General features: G+C 43.6%; 4 protein-coding genes across 4 annotated transcripts; all 4 read right to left on the bottom strand.

Annotated features, from left to right (window-relative positions):
• Positions 1–620, bottom strand: EAE97_010046 (uncharacterized protein; the record flags this gene model as incomplete). The annotated part of the gene is made up of 2 exons (XM_038880561.1): positions 1–385; positions 519–620. The coding sequence occupies 2 exons, from the start codon at positions 618–620 to the stop codon at positions 200–202; spliced, it is 288 nt and encodes a 95-aa protein (XP_038728607.1). The 3' UTR covers positions 1–199.
• A 2,682-nt stretch (positions 621–3,302) lies between these two features.
• EAE97_010045 (uncharacterized protein) lies at positions 3,303–4,304 on the bottom strand (the record flags this gene model as incomplete). The annotated part of the gene is made up of 1 exon (XM_038880560.1): positions 3,303–4,304. The coding sequence occupies one exon, from the start codon at positions 4,302–4,304 to the stop codon at positions 3,303–3,305; it is 1,002 nt and encodes a 333-aa protein (XP_038728606.1).
• Positions 4,305–4,412: 108 nt separating this feature from the next.
• On the bottom strand, positions 4,413–5,012 carry EAE97_010044 (uncharacterized protein; the record flags this gene model as incomplete). Its single annotated transcript, XM_038880559.1, has 2 exons — positions 4,413–4,522; positions 4,667–5,012. The coding sequence occupies 2 exons, from the start codon at positions 5,010–5,012 to the stop codon at positions 4,413–4,415; spliced, it is 456 nt and encodes a 151-aa protein (XP_038728605.1).
• Positions 5,013–6,638: 1,626 nt separating this feature from the next.
• EAE97_010043 (uncharacterized protein) lies at positions 6,639–14,585 on the bottom strand (the record flags this gene model as incomplete). The annotated part of the gene is made up of 3 exons (XM_038880558.1): positions 6,639–12,649; positions 12,891–14,132; positions 14,573–14,585. The coding sequence occupies 3 exons, from the start codon at positions 14,583–14,585 to the stop codon at positions 6,639–6,641; spliced, it is 7,266 nt and encodes a 2,421-aa protein (XP_038728604.1).
• Between the last annotated feature and the right edge of the window lie 614 nt (positions 14,586–15,199).

Below are 15,199 nucleotides of genomic sequence, written 5' to 3'. Positions count from 1 at the left end.
AGTTGTCTTTAGTTTTCAGACACTTTAAATTTCATTTTCAATGGACAACAATTATCCACCCATGAGATTCAATCATTGATTACCATTCCATCCAAACCATAGCCCAACCATACATAGCTCTGCTTCAAACCAAACACCACCATATCCTTTCAACCTATACAAGGACTTTGAATGACCCATAGATCACAAAAGTGCAAGCTTAAGCACAGGCGGTACAAACGGCATTGGCAGCGCTCAAGACTTGAAGTCCGACGGTAGCTCCACAATTGGTAATAACACAATTGGTAGCGTCACTCTCAATCTTGGAAAAGGTGGCAGCTGCGCATTCACAAGCGTAGTCCCCCGCCGTGCAATATGTCGCAGCAGCTGTATTGATGCAAGAAGCCTAGGATGAATGTTAGACGATGAACTGAGAATTGACACAGAAAATCAAGCGAGGAAATCGATGATAGATTTGAGAGTGAAGGGATAATGTTGTAGAGGCCAACATAATTGAGGTAAAGAAAAAGATGACTTACGCCGCAAGCAGGCACAGCGGCCACAGCTGCTGTACAAGCAGCACTTTGGGCCGAAACGACGGAGGCAGCTCCGAGAACAATAGCAGCGTATGAGAACTTCATGATTTTTGATTTTTGATCAAAGATATATGTGGTGAATGATGTTATTGTGTGATTGACTTTTGAGATTGCGCGATGACAGATGATCAAGGTGGAAGTTCTAACCCTTTTATAGTTATTTCCTTATATTATGACCCGACATCCCCAAGTCCTTAGTAGTGAGCAAGCTCTACGAGCATAGTAAATCCAAATCTTGGCATGGAAAGGAAAGGAATCCTAGACGTGAAAATGCGGAGTTCCTGTTGCATTTAACCGGGGTTATGCATTAGCTGTTGCGGATGCGGGGAATCCCTGAACTATAACAGCCCCCATAATTTTGTTCCTGAAAGGGATATATAATGAGGGGCCTCAAGGAGGCTTTCCTCGGTACTCACATGTTTCATTGAAGACTCCAACATGTGAATTACAGAAGAACCAGGATTAGATGGCATATACGACTCAAAGTGAAGAAGTGAGTAATCAGCCGATTGAATTTACGTTAAGGAACTTCCCAATACTAGCTATCGTGCATAGCTGTGCAGATTAACATAGCGAATAATATGATTCAATGTGTAAGATCGACTGGAGAACTTGAGCGATTTTCCGATGAATTAAACTTCAAGAACTGCAGTGGATGATATTTATCACCACTTGCTGATTGTGGATAGCTGGATGGTGGGATGGATGAGCAGTTCTCCATATTGGCTCAACCTTCAGGTACCTCGGCCTTTAATGAACTTCTATATGAGATACGTTGATGGCGTTGAGTACCAGCAGTGATTTGTTACTTGCAAGATAGTAAACCTTGAAGATATGGTTTTGCCAGGCTATTTACAGGGAACTAAGATGAGATACATCATAGTTAGATGCCTTCCCCGAATTTTTAATGAACCTTCCATCTCTGAACAAGAGCGAGTTTTTGACATGTCTCCTACCGTATCGGCACCTATCCGCACTGGAACAATAGGTAAATTAGGCTACAACCACAACAATAGTGACAAGGTCACAAGGTATCTAACTTCAGTTCTTATTCTGGTATAATACTATGTCAATCTCTTACCTGTACTTCTGGCGGGGTGTAACATGATCAGGGTTCTTAGCAATGGTTCCTTTGCAGAATACAATAACCTAGAAGTTTCGACTGCCTCTGAAGGCTTCATCCGATGAAAGCCGTGAATTCAAATGGCGCTCGATCTTGAAGAGCAGATCGGCTCCGAAAACTCACAACGCCATCATATTGAAGTCTTAGCCGGGGAGCTATCGGAACTTCAAAACTCTCAGCAAAATTGTTGGATGGGACGACTGACTATGCTATCCATTCTCATAACAGGTATCCATAATCACTTACATTTATCCATCAAGTAGAATGCATGTAACATTAACAAGAAAAAGAATGAAGTCTACACCAACCATGTGCTAAAACCCACGTAAACAGGAATCTGTAGAAGTTTAGGGGCTCAGATGCATCGTGGAAATCATTACCATACTAGCAGGAATGAATCCCGAGGCATTTCAAGCTTAGAGAATACCATGTGAAGCAACATCCTCAACGGAAGTATTGATGCGAAGATATGCATAATCCAAGCGGAGTGGACAAAATTAGAGCTGATATCTTGCGGCAAGTTTTGAGAGTCTTTGTCCACACAATGTGACAATAAAATGAGAATTTGAAAGCACTTGCTAGGCCACACGCAAGATAGAAGTTGTTTTAAAGAGTAGAAACGAAAATGCATCACATGAGATGATCGAACTCAAGTATAAGGTCACTACCTGTCGAGACTCCGTACGGTCAGATTGACATCGACTTCATTCACGACGGCAATTCGACTTTTGTGTAGATGCACAAGATAAAGGATGGCGGAGCATGCAGACAACAAGAATTCTATCTCCTTGCTAGTCTCATTCAGGGACTACCATCAAGGACATAACAGTTTCGATCTGCCATACCGGATGTCTGACATGGATTATAACATTAGGTGTAGACAACGCTTGACTGTAATGCGATCTGGATAATTCTCATCTGTTCTATGCCATCCATTTTCATTTCGCAATTATTGAATGAGGTCGCGGAAGTTACCAACTTATGAACAGCATCTCGAATTACTGCTGATCATCTGTGGAAACGAAGATACATCTCATTGCAGGTAGCCTTGCCCAAGAATGGAGGTCATGATAATGAGCGCGACGCCAAATTAGTAAGTCTCGCAATTCAAGAGATGAATTGCGATATCTTGATCCTTTCCGTTGTACAAGGCTGAGATGCATGGGCTCGTGGACCAGTCTTGAGTTTGGACTCTGCAGGTCTCTTTCGACTTCCATTTAACTACTCCCTAGACTCATCTATCAATATATATTAGACCGGAAAAATGAGGTAATCAACTTTGAAATCAAATCATTGATGCTCACTACGAATTTTGTAACTGAATCCATCAGTCCGTGCACTCTTATCGAAGGCTTGAATTTGCTGACTCAGCATGGCAAGTATTCAATCACAGCTTTCACGCATCTAGCTATATAAAAAAGAAACCTAATTGAAGTTGTATCATCAATATTGAAGCAATTATTGGCAATAACCACATGATCTGACTATACTACATCTCATCGCTCCTTCTTGTCAGCGACAAAACTCCTAAAATAATTTGCCCCCTAATATCAACTTCCACCACCATCTCCAACGATATATCCTCAGTCATCAAATTCGCCGGCTCATACTTTATTTTCGACCCTGCTTCTGGAAGAATTGATCGTATCTTTGGTATAATCAATATCCTTATAGAGTACTCTTCTATAAAAGTTGCCCTTTGGAGATACTCTCCGTTTCATCGCCAGAGTGCGAACTCTTTGAAGTTTCTCAAGTTCGCCCAAAAACGGCATCAAGACTTCATCGAAGCTTCTTACAACGTTTCCTACACTACCCATATGTACGCAACAATCTATATCCATATCTAGTACAAGTTTCTTTATGCCTGTACAAAATTTGTTGATAAAGGGGATGTATATACGCATGTTGGATAACAGATCTACACCGTGACAATCGCATCCCTGATCTTCTCGCACGTGGGTTTTTGGGGCGCCTGTGAATCGTAAAGTGCGAATTGAAGCTCTGCTTTGCGGTTCTATTGTGTAGAGAAATCGGATGAATGGATCGTAATAAACCCAGCCCTCCAACTCAAGAATTGGGACGCACCTCTCAAGTTGATTGATGACATGTTCGATTTTAGATTCATATTCTCTAGCTGACAATTCTTTGTCCGTTGAACCATTCAAGATACTCTCCTGGGACAAGATAGGGTTTTCAGGACTTGGCCAGTGATAGTTGCTGCCCTCAAACATCAAAGTTGGTGGACTGTCGGTAATCTCCGTACCGTTCATCTTGAAGCTGTAAGCATTTTCTGCATATAATATTTGTGATCCAAGCTCCCAAATTCTCTTGCAAGTACGTAGACATGTTGCATATATTATAGGACGAAGAACTCTAGTAAGCTCAACGTATGGGGATGAGGCAGGAATGCCTGGTCTAGGACCTACGTTCTTGCGAAGAGTCACATCCGAACCACTCTCGAAAGACTTATATCTGTTATAATGAGGCGAATCTGGGAAAGAGATCCGATAATCTGCTTCAGAGTATGATTTATACCAATTGGAGGTCACTACTGCCGGAGAAACAACCACTCCACCTTTAGCAGCGAGTGTGAAACCGAAGATCATGTTCAAAATCTCTGTTTCTGATTAGAGATCGGAGCTTCCAGAATTAGGCTCAGAGACATACCTTTTTGGGAAATTTAAAAGATGGCATCGATGACTCCTCGGAAGACTTCATCCACGTTCGCTTCGATGGGTACCAAGTAATTTTCGAATTTCCTTGATTTCATATGGAATGCGATCCACGTCTTTAAGAGGACGAGAAGCTCCGGAATAGAAAGGACCTATAAATTTCTTTTTGGGTTTGCCTTGTCGGGTGACATAAGATCTTGAGGCTGGTCAGGCTGTCTTATCATAAAAAAAGTTGAGATCTTCTACATACGTATGATTGTTAGTAGTGTTATTTCAGAATTGGTCAGAATTCTCACCATCGTTGTAACAATATAGTACGCCATTGACTGTGAAAGGTATGCTTGATAGCCATCTTTCATGATAGTGCTGAAGCTCGATACAGCACGTGATGCCCATTCTCCATGGCTTGTTATTTGGTTGCCAGTGATCAAGAACAAGTTCCCTCGTATCAACGAATGGGTAAATATTGGGATACATTTGCGTGAACTTTCGCAGCTCACGATCTGCAGGATTCTCCGGAAGTAGTAAGGCCATAGCTTCTATGATCTTTCCAAGCACCTCGTCATTGTTGGGTATTAGTTTGATTTGATTTTTGCATCCCAGATCACCCATGAGATAACAAAAACTTATGCGTCGTGACATTGTAGGAGTCTGTGATGTCGATGTTTGAGTATCCGGAAAGTTTGGTAGAGCTTTCAAACTCAATGAGAGGTGGTAATCAAATAAAGAGGAGTTTCGCACGCAGGAAAAAGAGCATTCTTAAATATCTTATTGGAAATGATATACGGATGCAGAGTACTGCGCAAGTTGAAAGCCTAACGATATACTGCGATACTACTGTGTCAATTACCAGTACTTATCTGGGTAACAATCCTAGTTCATTCAGTGAATAATATATTATTACAGTGAGGGTGCTGTATAAGGAGTTTGGCTCAAATTCAATACCCATTTAAATTACCTTCTATCCAATCACGTCTTTTTGGTTCTACCGCTTCAAATAAAAGCTTTCGATCTGTAATCAAAGGGCCATCTTACTTATCACCAGACGGGTTAACATTTGTCGTAGCTATATTACAAGTTTCTCCTGCGAGGCTGTTGGCTGGAGATTCCTTCCTATACATAAAGAGAACGATCATGATACGCTTCTTCTTATATTCTAAACCTGAATATCTTCATTGAGTTTGCAACCTAAGGAGTCAATCAATGCTGCTCCGCTGATTGCGCAAGCACTAAAGAATAAAGATGCAATGCGTCATTTAAATTTATATCTATGCTCTACCAAGATTGCACTCGAAAAAACCGTAAAAAAATACAAAAAAATGTAAGATCCCACCGGCCGAGAAACTCGCTACCGACATGAGACCACACAATCCGAGAAAGATTGCAAACTACCTACCTACCAAACAACAGACAACAAAATTCGACATCTCCACCCAAAAACAAAACGAATTAATCCCCATGTATATCTCATTCCATTCTAGACCTGGCATGTGAACAACCAAGTCAGATGAACCGAAGAACCAACTTTATACTAACACACACACACAATCAAAACTCCAAGTATCTATTGACCAATACACCTCGCACGTGAAACAACCCACGAATTCCAAAGCGACATTCGCATACAAAATCCTCAAAGCATCCAGCGAAAGGTATTGTCACAACAAACCCATCATTAACCATCCTGTAGAATACCACGCAAGAAGATAAAATATCCCAAACTGCACACTCCAAATAGCGATTTGGGAAGGAATGGGGGCACTGTTAGAAGCGATGCTTCATCGAATTTACTATCAAAAGCACCAATCTACACTCAAGCTGTTGATACATGCCACTCCACCCAACATACAAACCAAACATACAAACAAAACACATACACTCACCAATCAATCACTTTTCAACATCGACTAGGTACACACAAAGTTACACGTGATATATGTTCATTCGACTACCAAAGTATTCATCCACACTAACAAAGGAAACTAAATATCCAATATCCAATATCCCCCTCCCTCTTCCCTCCCTCCCTCGTCCCACCTACCACTCTCCCTACTCGCGCTCCGGGTATCATTCTAGAACTATTAAAGAATATGTATGTATGTAAGAGAACCACTCTAAATTTCAGCAGTAATGGTATAAGAAGTTTTTGAGCCCCATCCCTCCCCCTCCCCCTCCCCTCCCCTCAAATATTCTCAAAACTCAAAACTCAAAACTCAAATTGCAATAAAAATTGTAAGTAATAAGAAATGACAAAGGAAAATTTTCTAATCAACGTCCGAATCCTCCACTATATATTCCAGCCATTTCATCCACTGTACTTTCGTCATCATCATAGAAGCCTTCCTCACTTCCAAAGTCCCCAAGTTCTTCACCTAGGCTCATTCCCAAACTTGGTTGCCCAAGTGAACTTCCACGCCTACTTCCATTACCCAACTCATCATGATTTGACACTACAGCATCGTTATCATAGCTACTTCTCGACATCATTGGTGGAGTTGCTGGTGCTTCCCTTCTAACTGGTACTTTATCTGCACGTCTGGGTGTCGCAGTTCTCGAACCAAGTCCACCTTGCCTAACAGCGAATCGTTGACTTGTGGCATTGAAAGCACTTAGTGCATTATCTCTCGCAAAAGTGGCTGGTTCCCTACTAATAATTACCGGTGGAGGTGCTCCAGGAGTACTAGGAAACTGTCTGGCGTTACTAGCGGGTGGTGTCATTAATCCATTCAGGAACCCAGATGAGCTTCCAGCTTTCGATGGCGTTGAGCTACCGCTTGAGGTATGATTGCCATTACCACCACTCATGAGAGCACTTGAATCCTTTGCTTGATTCTTATTTCTCCAGTTTCCCCAAGCTGCGGCAAGTGGCCCTACGGCATTTGCAACTTGTGCAACTCGTGGACTAGCTGCAATAGAAGCTGCGATATTAGGAAGATTGATAGCCGAGCCACCATTCATAGCTCTTTCACGTTCTTGCTCCTCCATCTGAAGATTAGCACTCAGTCGAATAGCGGCATCGCGAACATTATCTGGATTATATGTTCCTTTAGACAAGGCCTGCACAATATCCTGAAGATCACTCTTGCGTACGGAAAGAAGTTCTCGTAGCCAGCTAATCTCATCATCACGTTTGCTAATCTTTGTTGAAGCCTCAGGATCCACATCCATCAATTTCTGCTCAAGATCTTCAATCTTCAATTCGCGATCTTGTAATTGATCTTGTAGAACCATGATAGATTCTCGAAGTGCTTGTGGTGAAATCTTCTCTGGCACATCCAGTCCACGTGTGGATACTTTTTGTAGTGATGGCGATGGTAAGGACCCAGCTACACTTGCAGATCTTGCAGCTTTAGCGTGAGTAGCGGCAGCTTGTGCAGCAGACCTAGCGACCTCCAACTTATCCTCCAAATGACTAACACGATCTTGAAGATGTTCTGTCTTGGCCGTGCTCAAACTCAATCGTTCCAAAAGATGTTGCTCTGATCTTTGTGCATCCACAATAGTATTCTCAAGTTGTCGCTTCAATTTATCTTGTAAATCCTCAAGTTGATCTTGATGCTTTCTTGTGATGTCATCAAACATGTCTTTCTTGGCAGTTTGAGCGGCTTCCAAAAGCATATCGTGTTGTTCCTTTGCAGTCTCGGCATCCAATTTGACAAGATCAATCTCAGCTTGAAGTCTGGAGATTTGATTCTCAAGTTCTTCCCTGACAACATTGACCTCATTATTGGCAGTCTCAACCTCGACTTGCATGTATTTTCTCGTACGTGCAACTTCACCCAAGCCAGATTCGCGAGCTTCCTCAAATTCTCTCTTGTATCTCATGACATCTTTATGAGCAGCATGATTTTCATTGCGAAGTTCAATAACGAGAGCTTCTAACCTCTTGCACTCATTAACAGCTCTCATACCTTGTCTCTCGCCACTTTCCAATCGTTCAATTTCCAGTTCGAGTCGTTCCCTTGTCCTAGCTTCGGCATGAAGTTTAGCGTCAAGGACTTCCTGTCTGGCAAGTAATTCCTGTTCCTTCTTGGCACGATGAGAATTTTCTTGTGAGATATTTCGGGCGGCTGTGGCCATATCCTCCTGCAAATCCATTAATTTCGATCTCATGGATTCGCGGACTCGGATACTTTCCTCCATCTGGTTCTTCAAGGTCTCGATGGTCCTCCTGAGGTCCCTATTGGTTTCATTGGCTTGTTCCGCATCCTCGCTATGTCTCTTGGCGGCTTCCATGGCTCCTTCGGCTTCCAGTTGCCATCGGTGGGCTAATGAACGTGATTCTCGTAATTCAGACTCGGCCATGTGGATCGTGGCAGTAAGATCTGCTTCGGTCTTGCGAGAATTCTCCTGAGCAGCTTCCAGAAGGGCGATGCGCATGGTTGTTTTATTTCTTGACTCTTCAATGCCTCTTACCTTATGATCACGATCCTCCGCAATCTGTCGCATCTTCGCATCCTTTTCCAACATGGCGTCACGAAGTCGATCTTCCTCCTCGGATGAGACACGAAGTAGACGTTGCGCCTCAGCCAGACGATCTTCAGCCTTTCGTCGATTGGCAAATTCAATCTCCGCCTTTGAACTCTTTTCTTCGACGATTTGTCTTAATCGAGTTTCTTCTTCCAGAGAACTTGCCAGAAGTCTTTCTGTCATAGCTTTGGAATCTTCAGCAGCCCTGCGCTTCTTGATTTCTTCCTCAACCCAATCATCAGCTCGATGAAGCTTTTCCTCCAGCTCGGAAATTCTAGCTCGAGTACTCTCTTCCATCTCAATGTACCTAGAGTGGGCTTGCTGCTCAAGAGCGGCGATTTTCGCTTCAGCTTCAGCTAGTTGAATAGCAGAAACATCATCAGTCTTGACTGAACCAGGCATTCTCCTTTCAACAACTTCTTCAACAGCCTTCTTGAGATCTTCCACATTGAAAGCTGATTGTGAGGATTGAGTAAAATGTTCCTTCATTTCATCCAGAGCTTGAAGAACATTGCGCGAGTCAGGCAGCATCGACGCAGTAGTCGGGGTAATGGCAGTTTGAGGTCTTGATGAATGAGTATTGAGAGCCTCCAACACGACCATTCTAATTTTCTCTAACTTTGCGTTTCTTCTTGGACTAGCAGATCTTCCAGGTTCTTCATCATCTTCATCATCAGCATCACTCAGTGCACCAGACATGCTGCGCTGTTCTCTGCGATGTGATTCAGTTTTGACGGTATAAGGTAACGCATGCAAAGAATCTGTAATGCCCTCCAGAATCCTTTCAATTGGATCCAATCTATCAGCCAACAACGAACCAACGATATCGTTGACACGATTATCAAAGAAGCCAATTCTTTCATGAAGTTTGATCTCCTCGCCCTCGCTAAGAACATCATCCCAATCGCTAACTGGAAGACTATGTCCAGTATTGAGACGATGAATGGGTGATCCAAATGCAACAGTAGAATGAGGATCCGCAAATGGATCATCTTCGGTCCCCATATGAGAGTATACTCTATCAGGAGACATATCACCAAATTGACTATCATCTGCGTATCGCCTGAGACCTGGGCTTGGACTTGGTGCATCGCTGCGCAGAAGATTGGGATGAAGACGAATCGGAGATGACATCGAAGGAATCTGTATATGTCTGCGCGAACTAGTTTCATGCCATCTGGGAGTATCATCTCCATTAGAGACTGTGGCTGGTGATCTTTCCGTTGAATTAAGATGTCTCATAACAGCATCAATTTCCTCAAATGTCGGATCCTGTTCCTCTGGAATCTCACCCTCCTCCAATTCAGAGTCTACATCGTATTGCGGTGGACTTTGAGGTCCTGGCAAAGCATTTTGGAAATCATTCACTTCATGAGGTCGTAAGGTTGGCGATTCTGAATCGGGTACCCGAGGGGGTGATGGGCTATTAGCATATCTCGAGGCTGCGAGACCACCAATCTTTGGAAGAACCGGCGAAGCTGGCGCAAGTACCGGAGCTTCACTTCCACCAAAAGTAAAAGCAAAGTTTTCCTTCGGTTGATTTTCGAAAGGCTCGGCGGTCGCAGAGAGAGATGATGACATTTTCCTATGACCAAGTTGACTTCCACTTGCATTCGATGCTGTCTGCGAGTGTAAGTCTTGTTTAGGAGCAGTCTCATCGGCACCTTCAGTATCATCTTCCGACTCAGCAGTGTCGACTCCGTATCCAGGAAGACCAGATTCATATCTTTGTGCGGTAAATGGAATTGCAGCATTGAAATCTTCTGCTTGCTTTTGCTGTTGAAATTCAAATGGTGAAAAGTCCGCTCCACTGGATGGCTTCCCGTTCACATTAGCAGTAGGTAGGTCGTCTGCACTTTCATTCGAAGGTTCAAAGTTCTCCTTATCATCATCAATAGAAGAAACATTGGACACCTTTGGACCTGACTGTTCTCGACTAGTTTCCTGAAGAGGTGCAGTTGGCTCAGCGAACAGAGGCACTGAATCTCCGTTATCATTATCTCTGCGCATCCTCTTAATATTGTTTGGATTTTGCATCGGGCGGCCATCTTTACCTTCCATCGTCTCTTCGGCCTCTTTCGAGTGACTGCTATCAGGACGAACAATAGGAATCGCTTTTGACTTCTTCGAAGGCTTCGAAGTGCTAAGAGAGTTCAAGTCGAGGCCACCAAAGATGGGGTTCTGGGAAGCTTCATTTCCAGATGCTTCACCCGTAGAAGTGATCGAGCTTGAAAAGCTTGGAGTAAATGTTGGCGCATCAGGTCTGAAGCTTGGTCCCTGGAAGTTGAATTCGCTGTGTCCTGGTACAAATCCCGGCAAGTTGGGAGAAAAGACTTGCGCCGGGGCATGGATTTTACCGAATGAATTCTTCACAGTGTGATTACCAGAAAGTTCAGGTACACCAGGTAAAGGCCCTTGATGAGCAAATGGCACATAGTTAACAGCTGTGTGCGCTGGCTGGAAGTTACCACCAGTAAAAGAAAATTGATTCGGTTGGAAAGCGTTGGCCGGATTGAAATTGAAAGGGCGCGCTGCAACATTCAATGTTGACATAGATTGCTTGTTGGCGCGATGAACAGGTTGGTTAATCTTCGATTGAGTAGATGCAGCATCAAGCCATGGATTGGTAGACATAGAAATGTCCCTATCATGACCAAATGTAGGTACGCGATTTTGCAAAGTCGGTGTGCCCATATTGCTAGGATTAGTCTCAACATCAGACAAATCGAATTTTGCATTATCCTTCATACCGCGTAATGCAGTCTTCGATTCGCCACTTGAAGTATCGTGCTCAGAATCCTGGAATGGGCGCTGAGATAGGGAATGGCCGCGACTATGAGGTTGTGGGTGATGAAGGACTGGCCCTTCTTCAGTTGTTTCTATCGTAAATCGAGAGGATCCAAGTTCACCACCAACAATCGAAGTATTCCTCACGTGAGGTACAGGTTTGTTCTCAAATTGTCTATCCATTTCTCCATGATCCGAGTGAGGACTATAATCATCACCGTCAAGCTGTCTTTGAAATTGTTCCTCGAGATGATACTCAGCGTCATCAATCTCTCTCTGTAAGCTTGCACTCGCATTATGCTTGATGTTTGGCTTAGTTTCCAATGTTGGTGTCTTAGATGGACTCTTGCTTGGAATGGGCACTTCCTCGGTTTGCTCATCTTCGCTCTCACGGACTTCTTGAAGACTTGGAGATGCACGAGCACGAGCACCTGCTAACAATTGGTTCTGCATGAAAACTTGTCGTGACATGGCATCACCGGGGCCTTGTGGAAAGTATCCATCCTGAGAAAGAGGTGAAGCGGGAGATCTAATAGAACCCAAATTATGCATTGAAGGAGATCCACTTCTATGTCCATGCTGGTATAGCATTTGCTGTGGAGACCAAACACCTGGCGACGAGGTTGGTTGTGGATATTGAAAAGGTGATCCAAAAGGATGATCCCCATTTCCAAACGACACTGAACTGTGTCTCACACCACCAAATTTTCCATGCAAGTGCGCATGCATTGAAGCAGGGGAAGGAATAGAGCCTTGATTGGAGCTTTGACTTGTCGATAAACCATTGCCGGGCATCAAAGCGGGAGAGAAAGGAAGACTGGAATTATGAGCCATATGACTACTCGCTGCCGACGAAGTTGGTATGGGAGGTGAAAATGGCAATGGTGGGTATTGCATCGAAGTGCGACGACTCAAACTTGCTATCGCTGGTGATATGATAGGGATGGGGTCATCATCTCCCAGCGAAACACCTAGAGCACGCAATTTGGCTTCTTTTAACTCTTCGACATAAGCGTCCCATTCTACATTAATCCAATCCATTAGTACCTGATCATCAAAAGTGACATGGAAATGATAACACAAAAATTCATGTTCCCTATTTCATACTTGGCGCAAAATTATCTCGCGTAGTTCAAATAAGCAATTAAGGAATGGAAGGGGTAACGCCACGGATTGGTATGAAGGGATGGATTCTTCCACCACATCTATCCCTCTCCATCTCAATTTCAAGAAAACAAATGACAAACAAAAGCTCTATCTTACCTCTCTTGTCAGGAATACTGACTCTGAAATTTCTCCGATCTCTCTCAGCTTCTACATCCGCCACAAGGGGCCAACCATTTCGGCTCTGACCGGGACCTCCTTCACCTCCATCATCAGAGCCAAGGTTAAATCCACTGGTATCATAACCCAATTCCTCCCAATCTTTCAGCATGCCAACCACATCTCTTTGTGTCATCGGTTTTGGTGCCCCTCCCCTCTTGCCGCGATCTTCGTCCCAAGGAAGTAAAACCAAGATATTTTTGCCCTTCCATGGGACTTTCTTCTTCAATCGTGGCGCGAGCGGGGTAGTGGGAGATGGTGTCGGATTAGGTAGAGCTTTGGCTGCCCATTGTGCCATTAGAGGTGGAGGAGGGAGAGGTTTTTCGTCTACTGGTGTATGATTTGCCGAAGTTCTCTGCAAACCATTTTCATTTCTGACGGACATATTGGAGGATTCGTCGCGTACTGAAGAGGCAATATCTGCTTGTGTCAAAGTTTCCCCGGTATCCTTTCTTCGATGACCACTTCCGAAATCCCACCTGGGTTCGTGACTCGGTTGTGAATGTCGTTGTAAAGTGGGCGTTCTGGGATCGGATTCTAAAGCCGACGAATTCGCTGCGCCCCCTGAGATTGATCCGCTCAATGAAGAGTTCTCACTTTCTCCAGGATCGTCACTGAGCCAGTTGTTCCTTTCTGTTGATCCGCCTCCTGTATGTTGACGTATCCAATCTTCAGTCAATCGATGTGCTGGACGTCGAGCTCGGTTGGCTAGTACGGCTGCGCTGATGAGACCGTCGTGGGACACAAAATCCGGTTCTGTCTGAGACCTTGTGAAAGCTGGAGGAGGACGCAAGAACGGCGTGTGCAACTCAAGATGACGAATTGGCAGATCTTCCGAGTCCTCTGAAGCTTCACTATATGCACTTCGATAGAGTGAACGACTTCCAACCGACGATCCTACTGGGTGCTGATACGGAGATCCCCAACTAGCTGTAAAGAATGCACTCGTGTCGGTTCGCGGTTCGGATGGCGGGCGTGAAGGCGGAGTTCCAAAAAGATCGATGGTATGACCGTAAATTGTTGGTTCTGGTAGAGGTGGAAGAATAGGAGACGACCCTCCACCCTCAGCAGTTGAAGTAGTTGACAACGCAGGAGACTTCGATGGATCAGGATACTGTAGTTCGAATCCTGCCTCTGCCGTCGTCGTACGAGGAGGTGTTGAAATCAATGATTGAATATTGACTATGAAAAGAAGGAAATGAGCGGATTAATAAAATTCATAGAGTCATAGGAACAGAAATTCCAAATCTCCAGTATTTTGCCGAATGAGGGAATGAGAAATGAGGATGCAGGCGGATAACAGGAACAGGAATAATAAAGAAAATAAAAGTTTAAAAAAAAAGGAACAACTCACCAAAAGTTTTGGAGAACAGGGCAGACGATTTTATATTCGTCTGTCACTGTATCTCTTCCTTCCTTTTGATTTTTGAAAGAAAATCAACAATTATCAAGTACCTCCAGCTATTATTAAATTATGGATGTGAGATGCCTTTCTTCACTCGGACCTCTTTATATTATTATATGTTGTTGGGTATTTGGGTTGTGTTTGTTGATAAGAGTGAATTGAATGTAAATACAGATTCAACCTTCATTTCACTTCTTCACTGCGTCCATTACCGTACAGATAGAGTACATTGTAGTATTGTAGTATTGTAGTAGGTAGATAGGTAGGTATTATTTACCATTTACCGTAGAATTGTCGCGACGCGTTCGGTAATTAAAAAATGAATGGAGCGAGCAAAGCCTCGGGGTCCCTTGGGGTTAATTGGCTGACCTGACAGGGAATTGGGAGAACTGGGGGATCTGAGTCCAAATTATACGATATAAAATAGTAAAGGTGCACTTCGAATCGTCGGTGAGGTTAAGAAGCAAGAGGATGAGGTTGTACTGTAGTCGAAAGAAAGAAGAGTATTCGATTCAGTATCTTATGAATTAAATGACATGACAATTCAGATATTGACAATGAGGAATTGGTTAAAGAGGAAGAATGGGAAAGAGTCTTGCTGGCAACTTTTATTGATAGTAACCGTACGAGTACATACAATACAGTAAGTGCAGTCAGTACAAGAAGAATCGTACAGGGGAAGGGAAATGGAACATCTTACAACCAACGGCCAACGAAAGAAGCACCTATATAAGAAAAGAGTCGTGATACCACCTACCCAGGAAGGTAGTATTGTACAGATAAACCACAATACGAAAGATCCGGTAGTTTCGTAGAGAGTCCAGAGCCTCATGAGTGAAACTGA

This window comes from Botrytis byssoidea (genome assembly GCF_014898295.1).
Source record: "Botrytis byssoidea strain MUCL 94 chromosome Unknown BBYS_025, whole genome shotgun sequence".
NCBI lineage: Eukaryota > Fungi > Ascomycota > Leotiomycetes > Helotiales > Sclerotiniaceae > Botrytis > Botrytis byssoidea.
The sequence above is the reverse complement of the archived record's forward strand: the minus strand, read 5'-3'. Positions and strand labels throughout refer to the sequence as shown.